At 40.8% G+C, this 18,567-nt stretch overlaps 1 protein-coding gene across 3 annotated transcripts in view; it reads left to right on the forward strand.

Moving 5' to 3' along the window:
* Nucleotides 1-455: 455 nt before the first annotated feature.
* POC1A (POC1 centriolar protein A) overlaps nt 456-18,567 on the forward strand; it is a 29,662-nt gene continuing 11,550 nt past the window's right edge. Inside the window, exons 1-7 of one of the 3 annotated variants that reach the window (XM_083717756.1) lie at nt 456-906; nt 4,640-4,724; nt 5,641-5,812; nt 8,450-8,629; nt 12,691-12,806; nt 13,988-14,121; nt 17,772-17,840. In XM_083717756.1, coding sequence (XP_083573882.1) covers nt 889-906; nt 4,640-4,724; nt 5,641-5,812; nt 8,450-8,629; nt 12,691-12,806; nt 13,988-14,121; nt 17,772-17,840 — 774 coding nt within the window. In that variant the 5' untranslated portion in view covers nt 456-888. Of the gene's footprint in view, nt 907-1,446; nt 1,632-4,639; nt 4,725-5,640; nt 5,813-8,449; nt 8,630-12,690; nt 12,807-13,987; nt 14,122-17,771; nt 17,841-18,567 lie in introns of those variants that run through there. The other 2 variants (XM_083717755.1, XM_083717757.1) reach the window with 2 other exon arrangements.

An 18,567-nucleotide genomic window follows, 5' to 3' on the forward strand; every position in this document is an offset into this window, starting at 1 on the left:
TCGCGGAACGGATTCTTTTCGTCTTGCGAGGCACCACTGTATTGCATTTATATCCTTCAAGGAGCACAAGGAGGAGCACATAGTACTTCTCCGCATTTTATCGTCACAACAACCTTGTGAGGTAGGTGAGCAGAGCCGGATTTAGGTTTGATGAGGCCCTAAGCTACTGAAGGTAATGGGGCCCTTTATACGTCCCTTGTCAACAACAAATTGTCGCTGTCTTTTGTGTTGAATATATGCTATATGGCAATTTATGGACCTAATAGGTATCTAAAGCCATTTACCACTGTTGCTGGATGTAGTTTTTATTTTATTTGTTTTTTTATCTTATATTTTGGAAATGTACATCCAGGGTTTTTTCCCCTTTAATTTTTTTGGGGGCCCCAAGAGAGTGGGGCTCTAAACTATAACTTGTTTAGCTTATACTGTACATAAATCCGGCACTGTAGGTGAAGGCGGAAAGGGAGTGCGTGGGCCAAGGTCACCTAGCGAGCGTCACGGCTGAGTTGGGATTATGAACCCTGATCTCCCAAGCAAGAGTAAGACACTCTTAACTTTTGCACCACTGAACTCAACGAGGCTTATTCCTGAGTAGTTATATTCATCCATCCATTAATTCGAGACCCCTGCATGCCACATTCTGGCGCCGAGAGCGTCTCTCCTGCAGCTTGAGCTCCCCGCCCCCTTCGATTTGAAAAGCAGGCGCCGCTTCCTCCATTCAAAGGACGCCGCTTTCCAGTCGGCGGACGCTTTCCCGCTCGCTGCCCCGCCTCCCCTTTAAGCGCACGACGCCGTTACTAAGGCGGCCCGAGGAGCGGGCAAACTGAATCGCTCCGGCGGCGAACAGCAGCGGCGGCCTGTCGGTTCCGCTCCGGCTTCCGCAGCGCCATGGCGTTCGCCTGCTTGGTAAGCGGCCGAGGAGGGTCGGGCAGCCTGGCAAGCGGGGCTTTGAGGCGGCGGGAAGAGGGAGGCCCCTCGGAGCAGGGCGGGCGATGGAGACCGCGGCTGCTCGGTCGGCACAAGTTTGCAGAGCCGCGGCGCCCTGTTAGCAGACAAAAAGGGGTCGGTGGGCGGGGGTGAGGGGGCGGCGACCAGCATCACACGTTTCTCTATTGCAGTGGTTCCCAAACTTTTTTGGGCCAGGCCCCATCTAAGCATCTCTAAAATCCTAAAGCGCCCGCCCCCGACATATAATTCTTATTACAGTGTTCAAAAAGTGAACTCCTATTCACGTGGAGGAAGCCTAAAAGGCCATTAACTCATTCTCGAATTGCCCCCCTTAAAAATCCAATTGCTCCCCTGTGGGGAACCATGGCTCTATTGGGGCTGTCTAAAAAGTGACAAAGAGAGGAGCCAGCAAGCTTTTTCAAAACAAAAACAAAACACGTTTAGTAACATTTCCTTCTCATAAATATATAGTGGGGCGGGCGGAGAAAATAGGGTTTGAGAGCGAAGTACGTGGTTTGGGCGCAATGTTAAACGCTCCTGCCTGTAACACGCTTAAAAATGGCACTTTGGGCTTGAAGTCGGTTGGATTTGTGCTTGGTGCAGGAAGAGCTGTTTGCCCTTCTGTGTCTAGGAAGTCCTGCCGCCCGTCTCCTCCCGCCCCGTTAAATAACAGCTACAAGAGAGTAAGTCAGGTATCATTTCGGCTTTGCAGAATCCCTCTGCTGGGAAAAGCGTCACCTGAATGCCTGCCAGGCATCATTGTAATGAATAAAGACACCGGCGGGGGTGGGGAAGGCTATGGGTCCTGATGTGTTGTCACAGTTTGTCAGATTTGGGATAGGCTGAAGTTCGTTTAAATGATTCTGATCACTTCCTAAGGCTAACCCTGCCCATTTTTGCTTCTTTGCAATTTTACTGCTTTTCACATTGGTCTCCTTGAGTGGGTTTTTCCTGACTTGCAGGAACTACCTGAAAAACAACGTGTAGAGATAGGCATTCTGGAGCATTGCTGTTTTTATATCATTTTAGTGGTGCCGTAAAAAAGCCAAAAACCTAAAAACGTTTTTAGATCAAATACCACAAACCCCTTATTGTTACTTAGAAGCAGTGCTTTTTCAGGGGGTACTCAGGGGTATGCAGAACTGGCACCTCTTTTTTGTTGTTGAAAAGTGTAGCACTGTAACAACTTCATGGTTGTTTTTTCTAAGGGGAAAAACCACTGCTTAGAAGTAATGTTGCTTTTAGGTATTCATTCTTATTTGTTTGCACAAAGTTTGCAAGAAGGTTATTTAACAAGCATTCGTTCTGATTTGTGTTTGTGGGTGTTAGACAGCACTGCATCAAGCAAATGACTTCCACACTTTCTGGTGACTTTCCTGTCAATTTCCTTACAGCAAAAAAAGTCTGATTTGTGGGGAGAAAGTGGGTTTGTTGCATGAGAGCTCCAAATGATCCTCAATTTGCCTGTTGCTGGATTTGAGTCCCACTCCAAATAGCGATGATCTGGAAGCTGCCTAAGTCTCCATTGATTCTAGGAGAGTTTCCAAGGAAATATACTTAGGATTGTGATGTAATAGCTGCTACTCACAATACATTTTAAAGAGACAGGTGTGTACACCTGTGGCTGAAAATATGCATGAATGTAATTGGGTGTTGCATGTACACTGTATATCAGTGATCACGTTATATAAACTGTAATTCTTAGAACTGTTCTATAAAAAGTTATCACAAGATTTAGTGATGGCCACAACTTGATGCCTTTCAAAGAGGATTAGACAAATTTATGGAGGATAAGGCTATCTCAGTGGCTACTTGCCATGATGTCTGTTTCAGAGGCAGTACAGTATGCCTTTGAACACCAGCTGCTGGGGATCATGATCAAAGAGGTGCAGTTGCACTCATGTCCTGTTTGTGGGCTTCCCATAGTCATCTGGTTGGCCAGTGTGAGAACAGGATACTGGACTAGAAGTTTGGTCTGATCCAGGATCAAACTGTTGTCATGGGCACCTTAAGGACTAACAAACTCAATAGATGGTGTTGGCTTTTGTAGGCTAAAGGCTATTTCATCTTCCTTTTTTAATATTAAAATCCATTTTGGATAGCTTTCTTCCCAAAAATTATCCTAGGTCTATGTGTATGGTGTTTAGTAAAATAAAATTTTACACAAGAACATCCAGTTTATGTAACAGGATGAGCTGGAGTATTCAAGTTAAATCAATTTGCAATTTGAAACTGCTAAACAAATGCAAGAAACCTGGCTTCTGCAGTTTTAGCAGGAATTGAGAACACACAGACAAATATGGTATATCTTCACAGTCACAAGGGAAAGAAACTTTTAAAAAAATGAGTACACACTTTATTAAGAAGCTGAATTCTGAACACTGTTTCTTTGGAATTATAGTTTATATACAGCCCTGCACTGATCCTTCCAAAGAAGTATTTGTGTGTTGAATGTTGAGAGTATCTAATCAGAGTATTAAAGTATAATCCTTGGGCAGAGCTCTGTAGCTTAAAATGGCCTTGTGCATCCTAAACTGGATTCTGAAGAAAAGAATCCCAGGAAGAAAGGTAGACTGCAAAGCTCAGTGTACAGAATATACATGTGTGAGTTTGGTGCTTGGCATTTGGCTCTGCCGCTTTTGCACTTCCCACAGAGTATGCAAAATGGTAAGCATTTAAATGCTTACATTAAAGAACATGGCTCCAGCATTTTTGTGAAATAAAAAAATATCCGTATGAATTCTGCCCTTATGCTCTACTCTCCTTGCCTTTGTGTGTTTTGTAGTTGTTAACTTTTTTACTGATAAGAAATGTATTGGAAAACAAAAAGAAACAACAACTTGCAGTGCTTGATTTATAACATAGAACAAAATTACTTTATAATACAATCATTGGACATCCAGAAAGTATGATGTTTTGCACAGCGATTCTGGATCACAACTAGGATTTTGTCCTCAGTATCACTTGGTACTCTTGCTCTCATTTTGAAAAGATATCTATCCATATTATGCAAATAAAAGAAATGAATTGATTGAAAATGTATTGTAACATTTGAATAAATGTTTTTAATTTTTTAAAAAGAAATATTTTGGTAATATACTATACTATGCTACACTGAAATGTTAAATTGTTTTTTTATTGTCATTGAATCTTTCTGCCATGCTTGCCATCTTCTCCTCCTGCCACACCGATGTGGTGTGCCACACCCTTGGAGAACCACTGACCCAAAGGATTGTCTTACTTTGCTTCTACCAAGTGAGCCAGTGGAGAACAGATGGATCTTGCCAACCCTTGTCTGCCTTCCAATTCCAGCCCACTTGGTTTCTACACTGGCTGTGGAGGACAGGACTTGCCTTCCCTTATGGCCATTGCGGAAATGCAGTGGGCGGGCGGATGAGGAACTGAGTGGTCTGTCCCTTCTCTGCTCGCATGCATCCTGAGCTGCTTGGAACTCCTTGTTGCCTCTTCCAAGCAGGCGAGTCACAGTAAAAGGCTGTGCTATTAATCTGAAACTAGACTGAGCAAATTAGAAAATAAAATTGTTAAACCAGTAAGAAATCACAATAAAAACGATGCCTGCTATGGCAGATGTGCAGCATCCAGAAACATATAAAGTGTGCTTCTTGCTTCGGAAATACTGTCTGTAGCCGTACAAAAATTTAGTCCAATATCAACTTATTTCCTCCTGCAGGAAGATCCAACATTGGAGAGGCATTTCAAAGGGCACCGTGATGCTGTAACAAGTGTGGATTTCAGTCTAAATAATAAACAGCTAGGTAAGTTGTCAGCTAAGCAGAATTTTCTTTAGTATAGTTTTCTTTCATAGAACAAAGTAGCATTCAGTCTGCTTTTAGCAGTTCTCCCAAATTGTTTGGACTTGACAGCATACTAAAGTACCTTCCTTGGTTTTAGCTATCAGATATTAAGAAAAGTAGCAACAAACCTGAGATTTTACAACAGAGCAACTGAGTCATAAGATGAAAGGCTGGTTCAACCATGCAGATCTGTTAAGTTTTATTCAGTTTTTGATTATTATTTTTTAAAACATCACATATATTTATGTATTATAATCTTATTTTTTAGTTGAAATTCCCCTTGAACTTTTTTTGTGGGATAGTATATAAATATTTGAAAACAAATAGCTTGGTGGAAGCAGCTAAAATGATGTGATAATAAAGGACATTTGTACTAAATTCTCTAAATGGTTGCTTGTAATTCTTTGGTTTCCTTCCTTGCCTGTTTTTAAGGTGAGACTGCATATACTTCAAGAGGCATTTCTCTCAATTACAGGGATGAACTGGAAAGCTTGTGTGCTTGCTTTCAGTTCTGTGATTAGTGAATACAGTAATACCTCCGCGAATGTCCGCCCCGTTGAGCGTCCATTTCGGCGAACGTCTGCGGCAAACCCAGAAGTACCGGAACGGGTTACTTCTGGGTTTGCCACTCACACATGTGCAGAAGCGCAAACCGCTCCACACGTGTGCGCAGAGTGGCACTTTGTCGAGCATCCCTTTCGCTGAGCTTCCGGGGCTCCGGAACAGATCCCAGACTCAAAACAAGGTACCACTGTACTTTCATTCAAGGAAAGGAAGAGAGAAATTGAAACGAGTGACTGAAATTCCTGCCAGGTGTGTATGTATATGATCTCTCCTTTGAGTATAATTTTGAAAGGTAGTATATTCTTTTTGTCAGTAAGTGGCTCTATGGATTCATGCCTGATGATCTGGAGTATGAAACCGCAAATGAGAGCCTACCGCTTTGTGGGTCACAAAGATGCAGTCCTGAGTGTGCATTTTTCACCATCCGGCCATCTGATTGCTTCAGGTTCTAGAGACAAAACCGTTCGCTTGTGGGTTCCAAGTGTGTAAGTATATGCTATCTGAGCACTTTGTGTGTTATTTCTCTTATTAGGAACACAGGAAGCTGCATGCACAGAGCCAGACCATTTGCTGATGTTACTCAGCATTGCACTGACTGTCAGTGGTTCTCCAGCATTTCAGAGTGGGATATTATTTCTATCCTTGCGTGGGGATCCTCGTCAGGGATTGAATCTGGGATCTAAAGTAGGTGAAGCCTGAGCTCTGCCACTGAGTTACAGCCACTCTACAAAGTCTTCCAAGATTTGAATTTGGCTTTTTGTTTTAATTAAGTTCAGTTACAGTGACTATGACAGCTTATTAACGATGAAGGCAGACATTTTTCTGGATAAAGTGCATCAACTTTATCAGTGTAAAACAGGTGTATATAAGGGAAGAACAATGGCAAAGACACTGTTGCTGTTCACAATAAAGACAAGGTTAAGAAGCCCTTTGTGTGTCAGCTCATGTGGGTACACTTATTGGACGGAACTCACATTACTGACCTCTAGTTGTAGATTGATTCCAATTACAGCCATACCTTGGTTTTTGAACGCCTTGCGAGTCAAACATTTTGGCTCCTGAACACTGCAAACCCGGAAGTGAGTGTTTCGGTTTGCAAACGTTCTTTGGAACCCAAATGTCCGACGGGGCTTACGCAGCATCTGATTGGCTGCAGGAGCTTCTTGCAGCCAATCGGAAGCCGCTCCTTGGTCTCCAAACGTTTTGGAAGTTGAACAGACTTCCAGAACGGATTGCATTTGACTTCCAAGGTATGACTGTATGGTCCCTGTTAAAAATGAGTTGACGATCAGCATATTGCTTCAACAAGAAAAAGCTACTGCTTCATCCCATGTAGTTTGTGTTGCATTGGAAGGCCTTGGTGTACACTTTCCTTGAGGAAAGGTTAACTATATGGATATTGTAAATGTTCCTTCTGCGGTATTCAGTTTTTTTTTTAAACATGCTGAATTAGAAGTTTTTTATGCTTCCGTGTATGTACAGTAACTATGGCAAAGAGCTTTTCACTCCAATTTTTAAAAAGTTGTTGTTGTTTAGTCGTTTAGTCGTGTCCGACTCTTCGTAACCCCCTGGACCAGTGCACGCCAGGCACTCCTGTCTTCCATTGCTTCCCACAGTTTGGTCAGACTCATGTTTGTAGCTTCGAGAACACTGTCCAACCATCTCATTCTCTGTCGTCCCCGTCTCCTTGTGCCCTCAATCTTTCCCAACATCAGGTTCTTTTCCAGGGAGTCTTCTCTTCTCATGAGGTGGCCAAAGTATTGGAGCCTCAGCTTCAGGATCTGTCCTTCCAGTGAGCACTCAGGGCTGATTTCCTTAAGAATGGATGCGTTTGATCTTCTTGCAGTCCATGGGACTCTCAAGAGTCTCCTCCAGCACCATAATTCAAAAGCATCAATTCTTCGGCGATCAGCCTTCTTTATGGTCCAGCTCTCACATCCATACATCACTACTGGGAAAACCATGGCTTTAACTATACGGACCTTTGTTGGCAAGGTGATGTCTCTGCTTTTTAAGATGCTTTTTAAAAAGTAGCCACACACTATTTGAGAAGAAAATACAGTGGCACCTCGGGTTAAGAACTTAATTCATTCTGGAGGTCTGTTCTTAACATGAGGTACCACTTTAGCTAATGGGGCCTCCCGCTGCTGAGCCGCCGCTGCACAATTTCTGTTCTCATCCTGAAGCAAAGTTCTTAACCCGAGGTACTATTTCTGGGTCAGCAGAGTCTATAACCTGAAGCGTCTTTAACCAGAGGTACCACTGCACGTGTCAGTTGGCAGAGCTTTGGGGAAGGACTGTAGCTCAGTGGAAGAGCTTCCATGCAGGAGGTCGTGAGTTCAAATTCTTGCATGTCTAGGTAGAGCTGGGCATATTTGTGTTTGCAATCCTGGAGAGCCACTGCCAGGCATTGCAGACAATACTGAGCCAGATGGATGGGCGGTCTGACTTGCTACAAGGCAGTTCCTATGTTTCACACACATTTCAGGGTTTTTTTTTAGCAATCAAGTGGTGTGTAAATTTTATGAAATATATTTAGAAGAGGGAACTCAATGCCCTTTCTTCTTTTTAAAACCCTGGCTCTGACCTTTCCTAGCTTGATGTTCTGTACTTTCATGTAAGCAGTAGAATCATATACAAGAATACACAAATATGCTTGTAGCTCGTCACTTATTTGTGCAAAAAAGTTCAGGGTGGAATGATGTATGTGTATAATTAAATGTGAATTACTCTTGTAAAGTTTTCAAACTGACAGTATAGCCCTCGTGTTTAGACGTCTTTCTCCTTTTTGCCTCAAGACCTATGATGTGACGTTCTTACATGATTATTCTTTAAATTGCATCATTGGAATGAGTCTGTTTGACGTTTACTACTTTAAACATTTTTTTTTAAATTCTGCGTAAAAGATACAAACGCAGGCTGTCTGCGTTAGGAGCCATTCCAGTAACTAGATATAAGTAAAACAGTTTTCTTCCTGTATTTGGTATGCTCCAGAGGCCTAAACCAACAGCTTTCTCCTAATGTAAATATATATATTAGAAGCCAGTAGGCAAATGTGCATAAGCTTCATACTGTGTGGAATGCAGTATGTTAATCTTTTGTGTTTCCTCCCCTAAACTTAGCAAGGGAGAATCGACTACCTTCAAGGCTCATACAGGAACCGTCAGAAGTGTTCACTTTTCTAATGATGGCCAATCATTGGTTACAGCCTCTGATGACAAAACAGTTAAAGTTTGGGCTGTCCACAGACAAAAATTCTTATTTTCACTAAATCAGCACATAAACTGGGTTCGCTGTGCGAAGTAAGTAAAACTCTTCCCCCCTTTTTGTTGTTGACATTGTTGTGAGATCTATCTATCTATCTATCTATCTATCTATCTATCTATCTATCTATTGTGGTCCCGGGCCCTAAGGAAGTTAGATTGGCTTCAACCAGAGCCAGGGCCTTTTCAACTCTGGCTCCGGCCTGGTGGAACGCTCTGTCTCATGAGACCAGGGCCCTGCAGGATTTGATTTCTTTCCGCAGGGCCTGTAAGACAGAGTTGTTCCGCCTGGCCTTTGGCTTGGAGCCAATTTGATTCCCTCCCTCTCTTTCTTTTTTCCTTTCCTTCTCCTCCTGCGATGAGGCTACATTTTTATATTTTAATGTTTCAATATTTTAATGTTGCATTTTAATGTTGTTTTTAAGTTGTAATCATTCAACTTGTTTTTATTATTGCTTGTAAGCTGCCCTGAGCCTGGCCTTGGCTGGGGAGGGCAGGGTATAAATAAAAATTATTATTATTATTATTATTATTAATCATAAATCCAGTTTGTATAGCAAAAGAACACAACTGTAGGAAGATCTGAAATTCTGCTTAACTCACTTATAAACCCACTCATCTTTTAACCTGGCTATCAATATACTTTAGGAGTTAGCCACCTTTCAGAGCTTCAGTTGTGTTTCCAACTAATTCCTGTCTTCTTGGAAGGGAACTGTCATTGTTAGAAGAAGCAGTCAGTTGGATATAACTAAGCAGCATTATCTAAGTCATCCTACTGAGTGCACTTTCTGAAATCCATAGATTTCAATAAGTGCTTTGGTTTCTTTCTTTTTTTGTAATAATTTTTTATTATTTTTTCACAGTTTTATGCATACTGTAATATCTCTCACATATATCCAATTACAAGGTTGCGTGAACCTTCCGATTTCCTCCCCTCCCTTCCATGGGTTCTTAAATTTAAAAAAATCTTGCATATTGTAATTTTCCAAGCTATTCTGTATCCCTAATTTATCATAATCCGTTTCACGTTACAAATTTCATTACAGTGCTACCAATGATTTTAACTGCTTACTGTGATTTTTTAGATAAACTATGGATTTATTCCAATCTCTAACAAATACTTGGTCTTCTTGGTTTCTGATCTTCTCCATCTGTTTCTCCACGTGTTTTCAATGTCTACTGACAATGACCACTGTTCTTTAAAATGGTTTCTAATAATTACTGTTACTTCCAAAGAGGCTTAAATTTTAGATAAGAAAAAGAGGGGAAAAGGGAAAATAATCGTAAGGAAAAATAAGACTTACCTGCACAGTATTTCATTAATACAGTATTTCATTAATTACTGGTCCAATAGAATTGTTTAATAGAAAAGCTTACATTTTAATGCTATGGTTTTTGTTGGTTACTGTAATATCTCAAAAGGATTGTCCATGTATGGAAAAGTCCATTGTTCTGACTATATGCATAATTGATGGAATCTTGTTGAGATAGACTGTCAAAGAGGAAACTCCCAAGAGTTAATCAATAGCAGTATTTATTATTTATTGAATCTCTTAACTGCCCATCATTTTACAGTCCCAGGGCAACTTACCAACTATAAGTAAACATTACAATTGGTTAAAACAAATTACAATCAGAAGAGTCCTTGAAAAAGGCCCTATGGGTGGTATTCAACTATGTTTTAACTCAGAGTAGACCCATTGCAATTAATGAACATGACAAAGGTAAGTCTATTTTGAGTAAAACTTAGTTAAATAACACCCTCTTTGCTTAGCACAAGTGTCTCTTAGCCATTGACTTTTGAAATAATGATCTTGTTGTCACTGAGGACAATCCAGATCTAGATTATATTGCTCCTAATCTTGCTTTAATGAATGTATTTATTTTAGGTTTTCTCCTGACGGAAGATTGATAGTATCATCCAGTGATGACAAAACTGTCAAACTTTGGGATAAAACAAGCAGAGAATGTATACATTCTTTCTGTGAACATGGTGGGCAAGTATTGGTGCAATTCCTTGGGGCTTCAGGGGACTGGCCTTCAGCTTGTGGAACCTCGATTAGAGCTTTGCTATATTGATGTACTTATGTGCTGTATGTTTCATTCTGTGAACATTCTCTTTAATTTGGTCACATTCTCTAAATTTTTAATATAACGTTTTACACCACACTAAGCTTAGAAGCCAAATAATAACAATTGCATTTGTGCATAGGTTTGGGTTTTTTGGTAGACTCGCAAGCATTTATTATATGAGTTTTAAGCCTGAGTCACACTAATGCTAAAGTTGTCACAGTTTCTTAAAAAACAGTGTTGGTTTTACATGGTGACCGTGCCCATTTGAATGTATCCACGTGTGATAGAAATTTATATCGTGAGGGAGTAAATATTGTGATGCTTAAAATTTGTCTGTGTTCTGGATGTTGTTTTCGCTTGGCTCAGCCATGCCCCTTAGGATAGCTCCTATTTATCTCAAACATTTCTATCACACCTTTCCTTGAGTCCCAGGTGGCTAACAACATAATATAATACAGAATGCATAGAAATAAAACAATGAAAGTCAGTCCTACCCGGGATTTGGGATAAAGCTCACTTTTGTCCCCGATGGGGGAACTTGAGGACTTACCACAGAGGGTGTTGGATTCAAGTGGGTCATGCATGAACCTGTCTTAGTGTTCTAGCTTTCCTAGAGTACTGGGGAATAGCAGATACAGTTGTACCTTAGATCCTGGATGCCTTGGTACTCGGACGTTTTGGCTCCCGGATGCTGCAAGCCCGGAAGTGAGTGTTCCGGTTTGCGAATGTCACCCGAATGTTCGACAGGGCTTCTGTGGCTTCCGATTGGCTGCAGGAACTTCCTGCAGCCAATTAGAAGCTGTGCTTTGGTTTCCAAATGTTTTGGAAGTCGAATGGACTTCCGGAACGGATTCCGTTTGACTTCCAAGGTACGGCTGTACTTCTCTTTTTTAGGCTATGCTGTGGCAATGCAAGGTTCTTTATGATTCCTTCTCAGCCCTGAAGTTATTTGGGTGACCGTGGGCCTTTCACTGTCTTTCAGCCAGCCTATTTCATCTCACAGGGTTGTTGGTTAAGATAAAGCAGGATAAGAGGGGAGAAGTGTAACCTTGAGACCCCCAGTGGAAGACTGGGCAAACTAGAATAAATATTGATTGTCAGCCAAGGGCTCAGCAATCACTTGCATCTGGACCTTAATTGGAGAAAGGAATATGTAATCTTCGGGGTGATGTTGCTTTTTTTTTTTTAATGTCTGTTTTAAAAATTCAACAACAAAACAAACCCAGTTACAAAAACAAAGTTCTATCTAACGTAACGTGAAGATGCAAATTTCAATAAGCTATCAAATTCATTTATTGACATTAATAGTCAAAATAGTCGCACCATTAATGGTCTCAGCAGTTCTCAGCTTTGAATTACTCCTGTTCATTTTTCTATGTCTGACAGCTCAGATGTTTCAGGAGACTATAGGAGACTGAATGTCGTTCCATTTTTTAAGTCCTCAGTATTTTAGCAGGAATCGGTAATTTCATAATCCACTGATTTCAACATGTTAGGCTAATTTTATTTATTAATGTTATATAACATCATTAAAGGCTCTAAATCAAGAGAATATTGTGTTACCTGTGAGATTGTATGTTACAGCTTTCAGTAGTTTTGTGCAGAGAGGGCAAGACCTCTCTGGAGTGAACAGTGTTCTGTAGGGCTCCTCATAATCACATCCAAAGAGATAAGTGTCCTAATGGAAGTTTCTCTAATCCCCAAACCATGGGAAAGACAGTGCAGTTCACCATTCGGTGGCTTTCTTTGCTGCACAGAGAGCCAATGTTGCAGTGAAATAGTCAATATAATGGGCTGAGCAAAGTCTCATGGTGACTTTACCATGCGGGAAAGCAAAAACTCGCTGATAAAAACATTTAATATCCATCTTACACACTTTTGGGGAAACTTACTATGAAGTTGCACAATGTTTTGTAAGAACAACTTTTGAGGAGCTAGTATTTTTTGCTACTTGCTTAGATGAAAATGTTTTTTTCTTCCTTCAAAATAGAAGAGAGATTTGATCTTGTCTTCCCTTCTTTTTGCAGCTTTGTGCCTCACGTGGACTTTCACCCTAGTGGTACATGCATTGCTGCAGCTGGCACAGACAACACAGTGAAAGTATGGGATGTTAGGATGAATAGGCTTCTGCAGCATTACCAAGGTAAGCAATGCGCTGTCAGAAGTCTTCATTGCTAAACTTGTAGCTTGATTCTTGAAGTGGATAATTAAACAAAAAAGGTAGTTTTGCCATCATAGCTTCCAAGCATCAGAAAGAGTTGCATGCAGAATTTTGAATTAGAGCCATTGACTTAGGACAGGCATGGGGAAGCTTGACGCTCCAGCTGTTGCTGTACTACAATTCCCATCATCCTTAGCCATTGACCATGTTTGCTCAGGCTGATGCAAGTTATAGTTCAGCAACATCTGGAAGGCCAAGGACTCCCCACACCTGGCTTAAAAGAAGATAATTTTTTCTAAAACGCACAGTACCAAAGTTAAAGAAATTAAATAAAATGTGATCACACCATTATACAGAGAGAGTGCTAGTTTTTAGTTAAACGTCAGGAATGACATTTTTGTTTCAATAAGGTATTTTGTGTATAAAGCTTTATATTCATAATAAAATGCTACTGCAGCTGTAGGGAATTCCTCTGCGTAAACAAATTGGATTGAAGACTCCAGTTTCTCTCCTCCTTTTCAAATATTCAGAAGCTGGTTTAGGTTGCTTTTAATCCAAAGATATTTCACATGCCATGGTCTTCTGAATTACACTTTGCTTATGGTACCTGGGCCATACATACTGTTTAATTTAATAGATGATGGTGGTGAATTTTGGATTTCCAGGTCTGATGTCTGTCTCCGCAACTCTCCCTTACTACTTAGTTGCTCTCTCATGGCTTCTCACGCCCTAGCTGACATCAGTGCAGCTAACCAGAGGGGCTCAAGAGGGGTGTAGTGGTCAGAAATCTTTGTAGAGTTGCTTATTGCTACAACTGGGACTAATGTGTTTATTCTCTTAAAAACTAAAATTTGGAGGAAAAGAAGTGTGTATGTGTTTTAACTTGCAGTTATGGCAGACATTGAGCTTCTGAGGCGGTGCCAGTTTTCATAGGACTAGATTTTTCTGAGGGTCCTTGAAAACTTACATTGATATAGGATGAAAATCATAAGCAGGGTGAAAAATGCCTTTCAGCCATTTTTTGTATTGATGTATGGACCTTCTCCACCTTTCTATTTCAGTTTGTATTTTTTAATGTCCAACTGTATTGGTAACTTATGCGCGCGCGCGCTCTCTCTCTCTCTCTCTCTCTCTCTCTCTCTCTTTCTTTCTTTCTTTCTTAGTTCACAGTGCTTCAGTGAACTGCCTGTCTTTTCACTCCTCTGGAAACTACCTCATTACTGCTTCCAACGATTCAACTCTAAAAATACTGGATTTACTAGAGGGGAGACTGCTATATACACTTCATGGCCACCAGGTGAGGAGAACTTCTTTAGACATGAGTCGTTTATTACTGTAGACCTTTCAAAGCTCCACATGCATGTTTGTGTACACTACACCTTCTCCTGTGATATTATAATGGACTCAAGTAGATTTGCCTCCCCTCTCCTCTCAAAGGCAGGAGTACAGTTGTCTCAAAAGTCTTTTTGGGTCTCCTCTCTTATGTTCCTGCTTTTGCTTTGAGTTGTTCACTGAGAATTCTTCTCCGTATTTCTCCTTCTCTTTGGCTTCCAAAGAGTCTGAAACTCCATTTCATGGAGTACATTTCAACCGATGCTTGCTTGGCAGTACAGAAAAGCAATTGCTCTCGTTACCATGCCTTTCTTCATTTGCCGTGCTGCCTCACATGGATCCAATGTAAAACAGAAATAGAGCAGGGAGTGTAAAATCTCTGGGTAACGTTGCTCATCAGTTTCATGTAGGTGCTAACAAGCGTGGGAGATGAGATGGAGTTCTGTGGGACCTAATAGCATAGATGTTCTGAATCTTATAGGACTAATAATTAGGCTTTAAATGGCTTTTGATAGAAATGACAGTAAGTCAAGTGACTAGTCTACAGGGAATATTCGTTACTTGGATGAACAGCTTGTTAAATTCTTGTAATTTGCGTGTTAGTGCCTGGTTCAGATTTGGTTCTTGTTCTGACACTGGACTGGTGCTCTGGGACAATTACTCATGAGAGAAGCCTCAGATTCCTTAGAAGCTCTTTGACGCAACCATTGGTTTACCAGGAATTCATTACTAGCTGATTAGTACTAGTTTACATAGAGAAGGCTGCCAAGTTTACATTGCTGTCTTCAATTATAATGGTGCTTACTCTTCATACCAGAAGGATCATTGGGGAAATGGTGTTTTAACTCGCTGCTGATATTTGCAGCTGCAAAATTTGGTTTGCTGTGATTGCGTCTTAAGGCTTTCAGTTTATGGAATACATTCTTCTTGAAGTACAAACAGGGCTTGGAATGAATACATAGGCCCACTGCTGACATTTTACTTGTACAGAAACAGAACGTTTCAGAACTATGCAATTCTTGGGTGGTCATTAAAACCTGTGCAGAAGTACAGCGTCTCCCTCCCTCCCTCCCTCCCTCCCTCTCTCTCTCTCTCTCTCTCTCTCTCTCTCTCTCTCTTTGTGTGTCAATTGGAGGGTTGTGGGATTTTTGTTTGCTTTTTGATAAAGCTGTACTTGCTGTCTAATTTGTCCTACATGATAGAATAATTCATCCTTCCCCAAGCTGGTGCCCTGCAAATGTTGCTGGACTACAACTTCCATTAGCCCCACCCAGCATGGCTGATGGCCAAAGACGATTGGAATTGTAGTCCAACAACATCTGGGGGGCACCAGCTTGGGGAAGGCTGGAACAATTATTGGGATAGCAGGTTAGACCCATTCTCAGGACATGTAATTGGATAGATAAACCAGGCTTGATACAGACAAAGCTATAATCATTTTTAGAGAAACAACTTTTTTTTAGTGGGGAGCCATAGAATTTAACGTATAGACCATAAATGAGAGTCTGTTTCAAAGAATTAACAAGACTGAATAGGTGTGGGTACAACACAGGAGTACTGTATAATGCAAGTAGAAGCAAATATAAGCATATTTATTGAGTAGTTTTATCTGGAACAAGTCCCAGTGGATGTGTCTATATTAAATCTGGACTAATATTAAAATGCTTCTATAATGCTACTGTTTTTTATGGTTTCTCACATTAAGGTCCCATCTGCACTATATATTAAAAGCAGTCTTAGACCACTTTAAATGGTCGTGGTTTCCACCAAAGAATCCTGGGAATTAAGGATGATGAAAGTTGTTAGGAGATCCCTATTATTCTGATAGAGCTACAGTTCCCAGATAGAAATGGTAGCTCTGTGAGTGGAATAACAAATAACAACTTTCAGCATCCTTAACAAACTACACTTTGCAAGTTTCCAGCTCCTGCCCACCTAGCAGTTCGAAAGCACTCTTAAGTGCAAGTAGATAAATAGGGACCGCTTTATAGCGGGAAGGTAAACGGCGTTTCCGTGTGCTGCGCTGGTGCTGGCTCGCCAGCTGCAGCTTCGTCACGCTGGCCACGTGACCCGGAAGTGTCTTCGGATGGCACCGGCTCACGGCCTCTAGAGCGAGATGAGCACGCAACCCTAGAGTCGGACACGACTGGCCCGTACGGGCAGGGGTACCTTTACTTTTACCTATGGTTGATTAAAGTGGTATTATAGCGCTTTAGATGTATAGCGCAGATAGGGTTTTAAGATTAGTTTTGTGGTAGAATCCATATACCCATTGTGGTTTCTTTGTTTTAATTTAATCAAATCAAGGAAGATAGTTGTGGGAATTTGCATTGCTCATTATTATAAAAAGGTCCCTAAGCATAATGTAGAAGATAATGTACAATTGCAAATAAAGTATCTCCCTTGTGTGAAAAATTTACATAGATTATAATCTGTTGAGGTAGGAATCATCTGATAGTAAAGCTCAATAATGCACATTTCACGTCTCCTTCAAAATGAGATCTGGCAGATACTGGACATAAACGTTTGGAATTATTTTTCCCACACACTTATTTCTAGATTAATCATACTAGTGACAAAACTGTCCTAAACAAATGGTTAGTCTCTTGTTTACATTCAGTGGCCATGATTTGTCATCTGGGGATGCACAGATGGCCCTGTGCATGTATGTTATAAGTCCCATTGAGTTCAGAAATAAGTCCCATTGAGTTCAGTGGAGCTTAATCCCAGGTTAAGTGGCTAGAAAGAAGAGTGCAGAACAAATCTGTGGGTAGATTCAGTTTTTACTCAGGGGAATTTCTGGCAATACCTTGGGAGAAGCACTAACCTTGGAATATTGGGATTCAATGACTACGCTGGTTGAGCATAACATTATTGTAACCAAGTTGTATTCCAGCTACTTCTCAAAAGTTTGCATGGCATTACTTTGTTCACATAATTTAATCAGCCAGCAATTTTTTTGAGGTTAAATCTAGTATTTTAGTAGTTTGGAACCTATCGTACACTTTGGAGATCTTTTTTTAAAAAGGGGAGTAGGCACTTCTAAATTTTGTATCTTCCCGTTCTCTGCTTGGCTGTGGGTGGTTCTGTGCAAATATAATTGAAGGTTCAAGATACTATCACTGGGTAAGGTTATTTAGCGTGTCATAGCTGTACATTCTCTGCTCCACTCCCTTGCCTCCGAGGACGTCAGTGGGAGTTGTTGCCTGCCAGCAAGGGAAAACATGCTGCCATCATGGGTTGCATGTGATCTAGCTGCTCAGCCTCAGCCCCTTGCAGCCTCAGAGGACCTCAGTGGGATGCAGGTGGGAGGGGGAATGCCACCTGAATAATCTTGGCATCATGGGGACACCATGTTATTTCTGTTCCTGACTCCAGAGAATATTTTGTAAGCTGCTGCAAGAACCTCTTTGCTTTATAGCCTCTCGGGGCTGCAAAGCAGGATATAAGTATGCTTTCAGTCAACATTAATGCTTAGTTGTGGTTGAATTACATGGGGATTGCAACAAATATATTGCAATGGATAATAGATAAAAGCAGGTCCACTCCCACTGCCCGTTTCAATATATAGTTTCTGGCTGTTCAATCCATACTATATGAGTTGTTCTCTTACAGGGACCAGCTGCCTGTGTTACTTTCTCGAGAACTGGAGATTTCTTTGCTTCTGGAGGCTTCGATGAACAGGTATCTGCTTCATGTTTATTTTCTATTACCCCCCCCCCCCACTTTTTCTAATTCATACACATCACTCAAGATGGATCACAACAAATTACAATTGCAATTTCACAATAAATATCTTTTATTTTATTTTATTTTATTTTATAATATATATATACACAGACAAAATGCAGTGGGCCAAGGGCAGGCATCACAGGTAAAAATTGTTATCCTACTTTTTCTAATTCATACACATCACTCAAGATGGATTACAACAAATTACAATTGCAATTTCACAATAACGACCTATATTTTATTTTATTTTAAAATATATACACAGATAAAATGTAGTGGGCCAAGGGCAGGCATCACAGGTAAGAGTCTCCTCTGATTCTTTAGAAAACTTTTGTTCATCAAACTGTTTTCAACCTGAGTTTGGAGATTGAGTATAAAAGGCCACCAGCATGTTAATATTGCCCAGCCCTTTCATTCCTTTTCATCAGAGTCCAAGATTGTGGGCTGTGTTACAGTGTTTAGCCATGACTGGTAGTTGAAGACGGGATAAACCAGCTGAAAATGAGGAAAATGAGTTTCAGTAAGTTAGATAAATATAACCCTGTTGTGTCTCAAGAATGGGATTTTAGGGCCAGTTGGAAGACCAAATATTTTGGTGGTGTTTCTAGGCCTAAATGGGGAAAGAGAGAGAGAGAGCTTTAGATATGGCCATGCTGTTCTTCTGTTTACTTTCTTCTCT

This window comes from Podarcis gaigeae (genome assembly GCF_964106915.1).
Source record: "Podarcis gaigeae genome assembly, chromosome: 2".
Taxonomy (NCBI): domain Eukaryota; kingdom Metazoa; phylum Chordata; class Lepidosauria; order Squamata; family Lacertidae; genus Podarcis; species Podarcis gaigeae.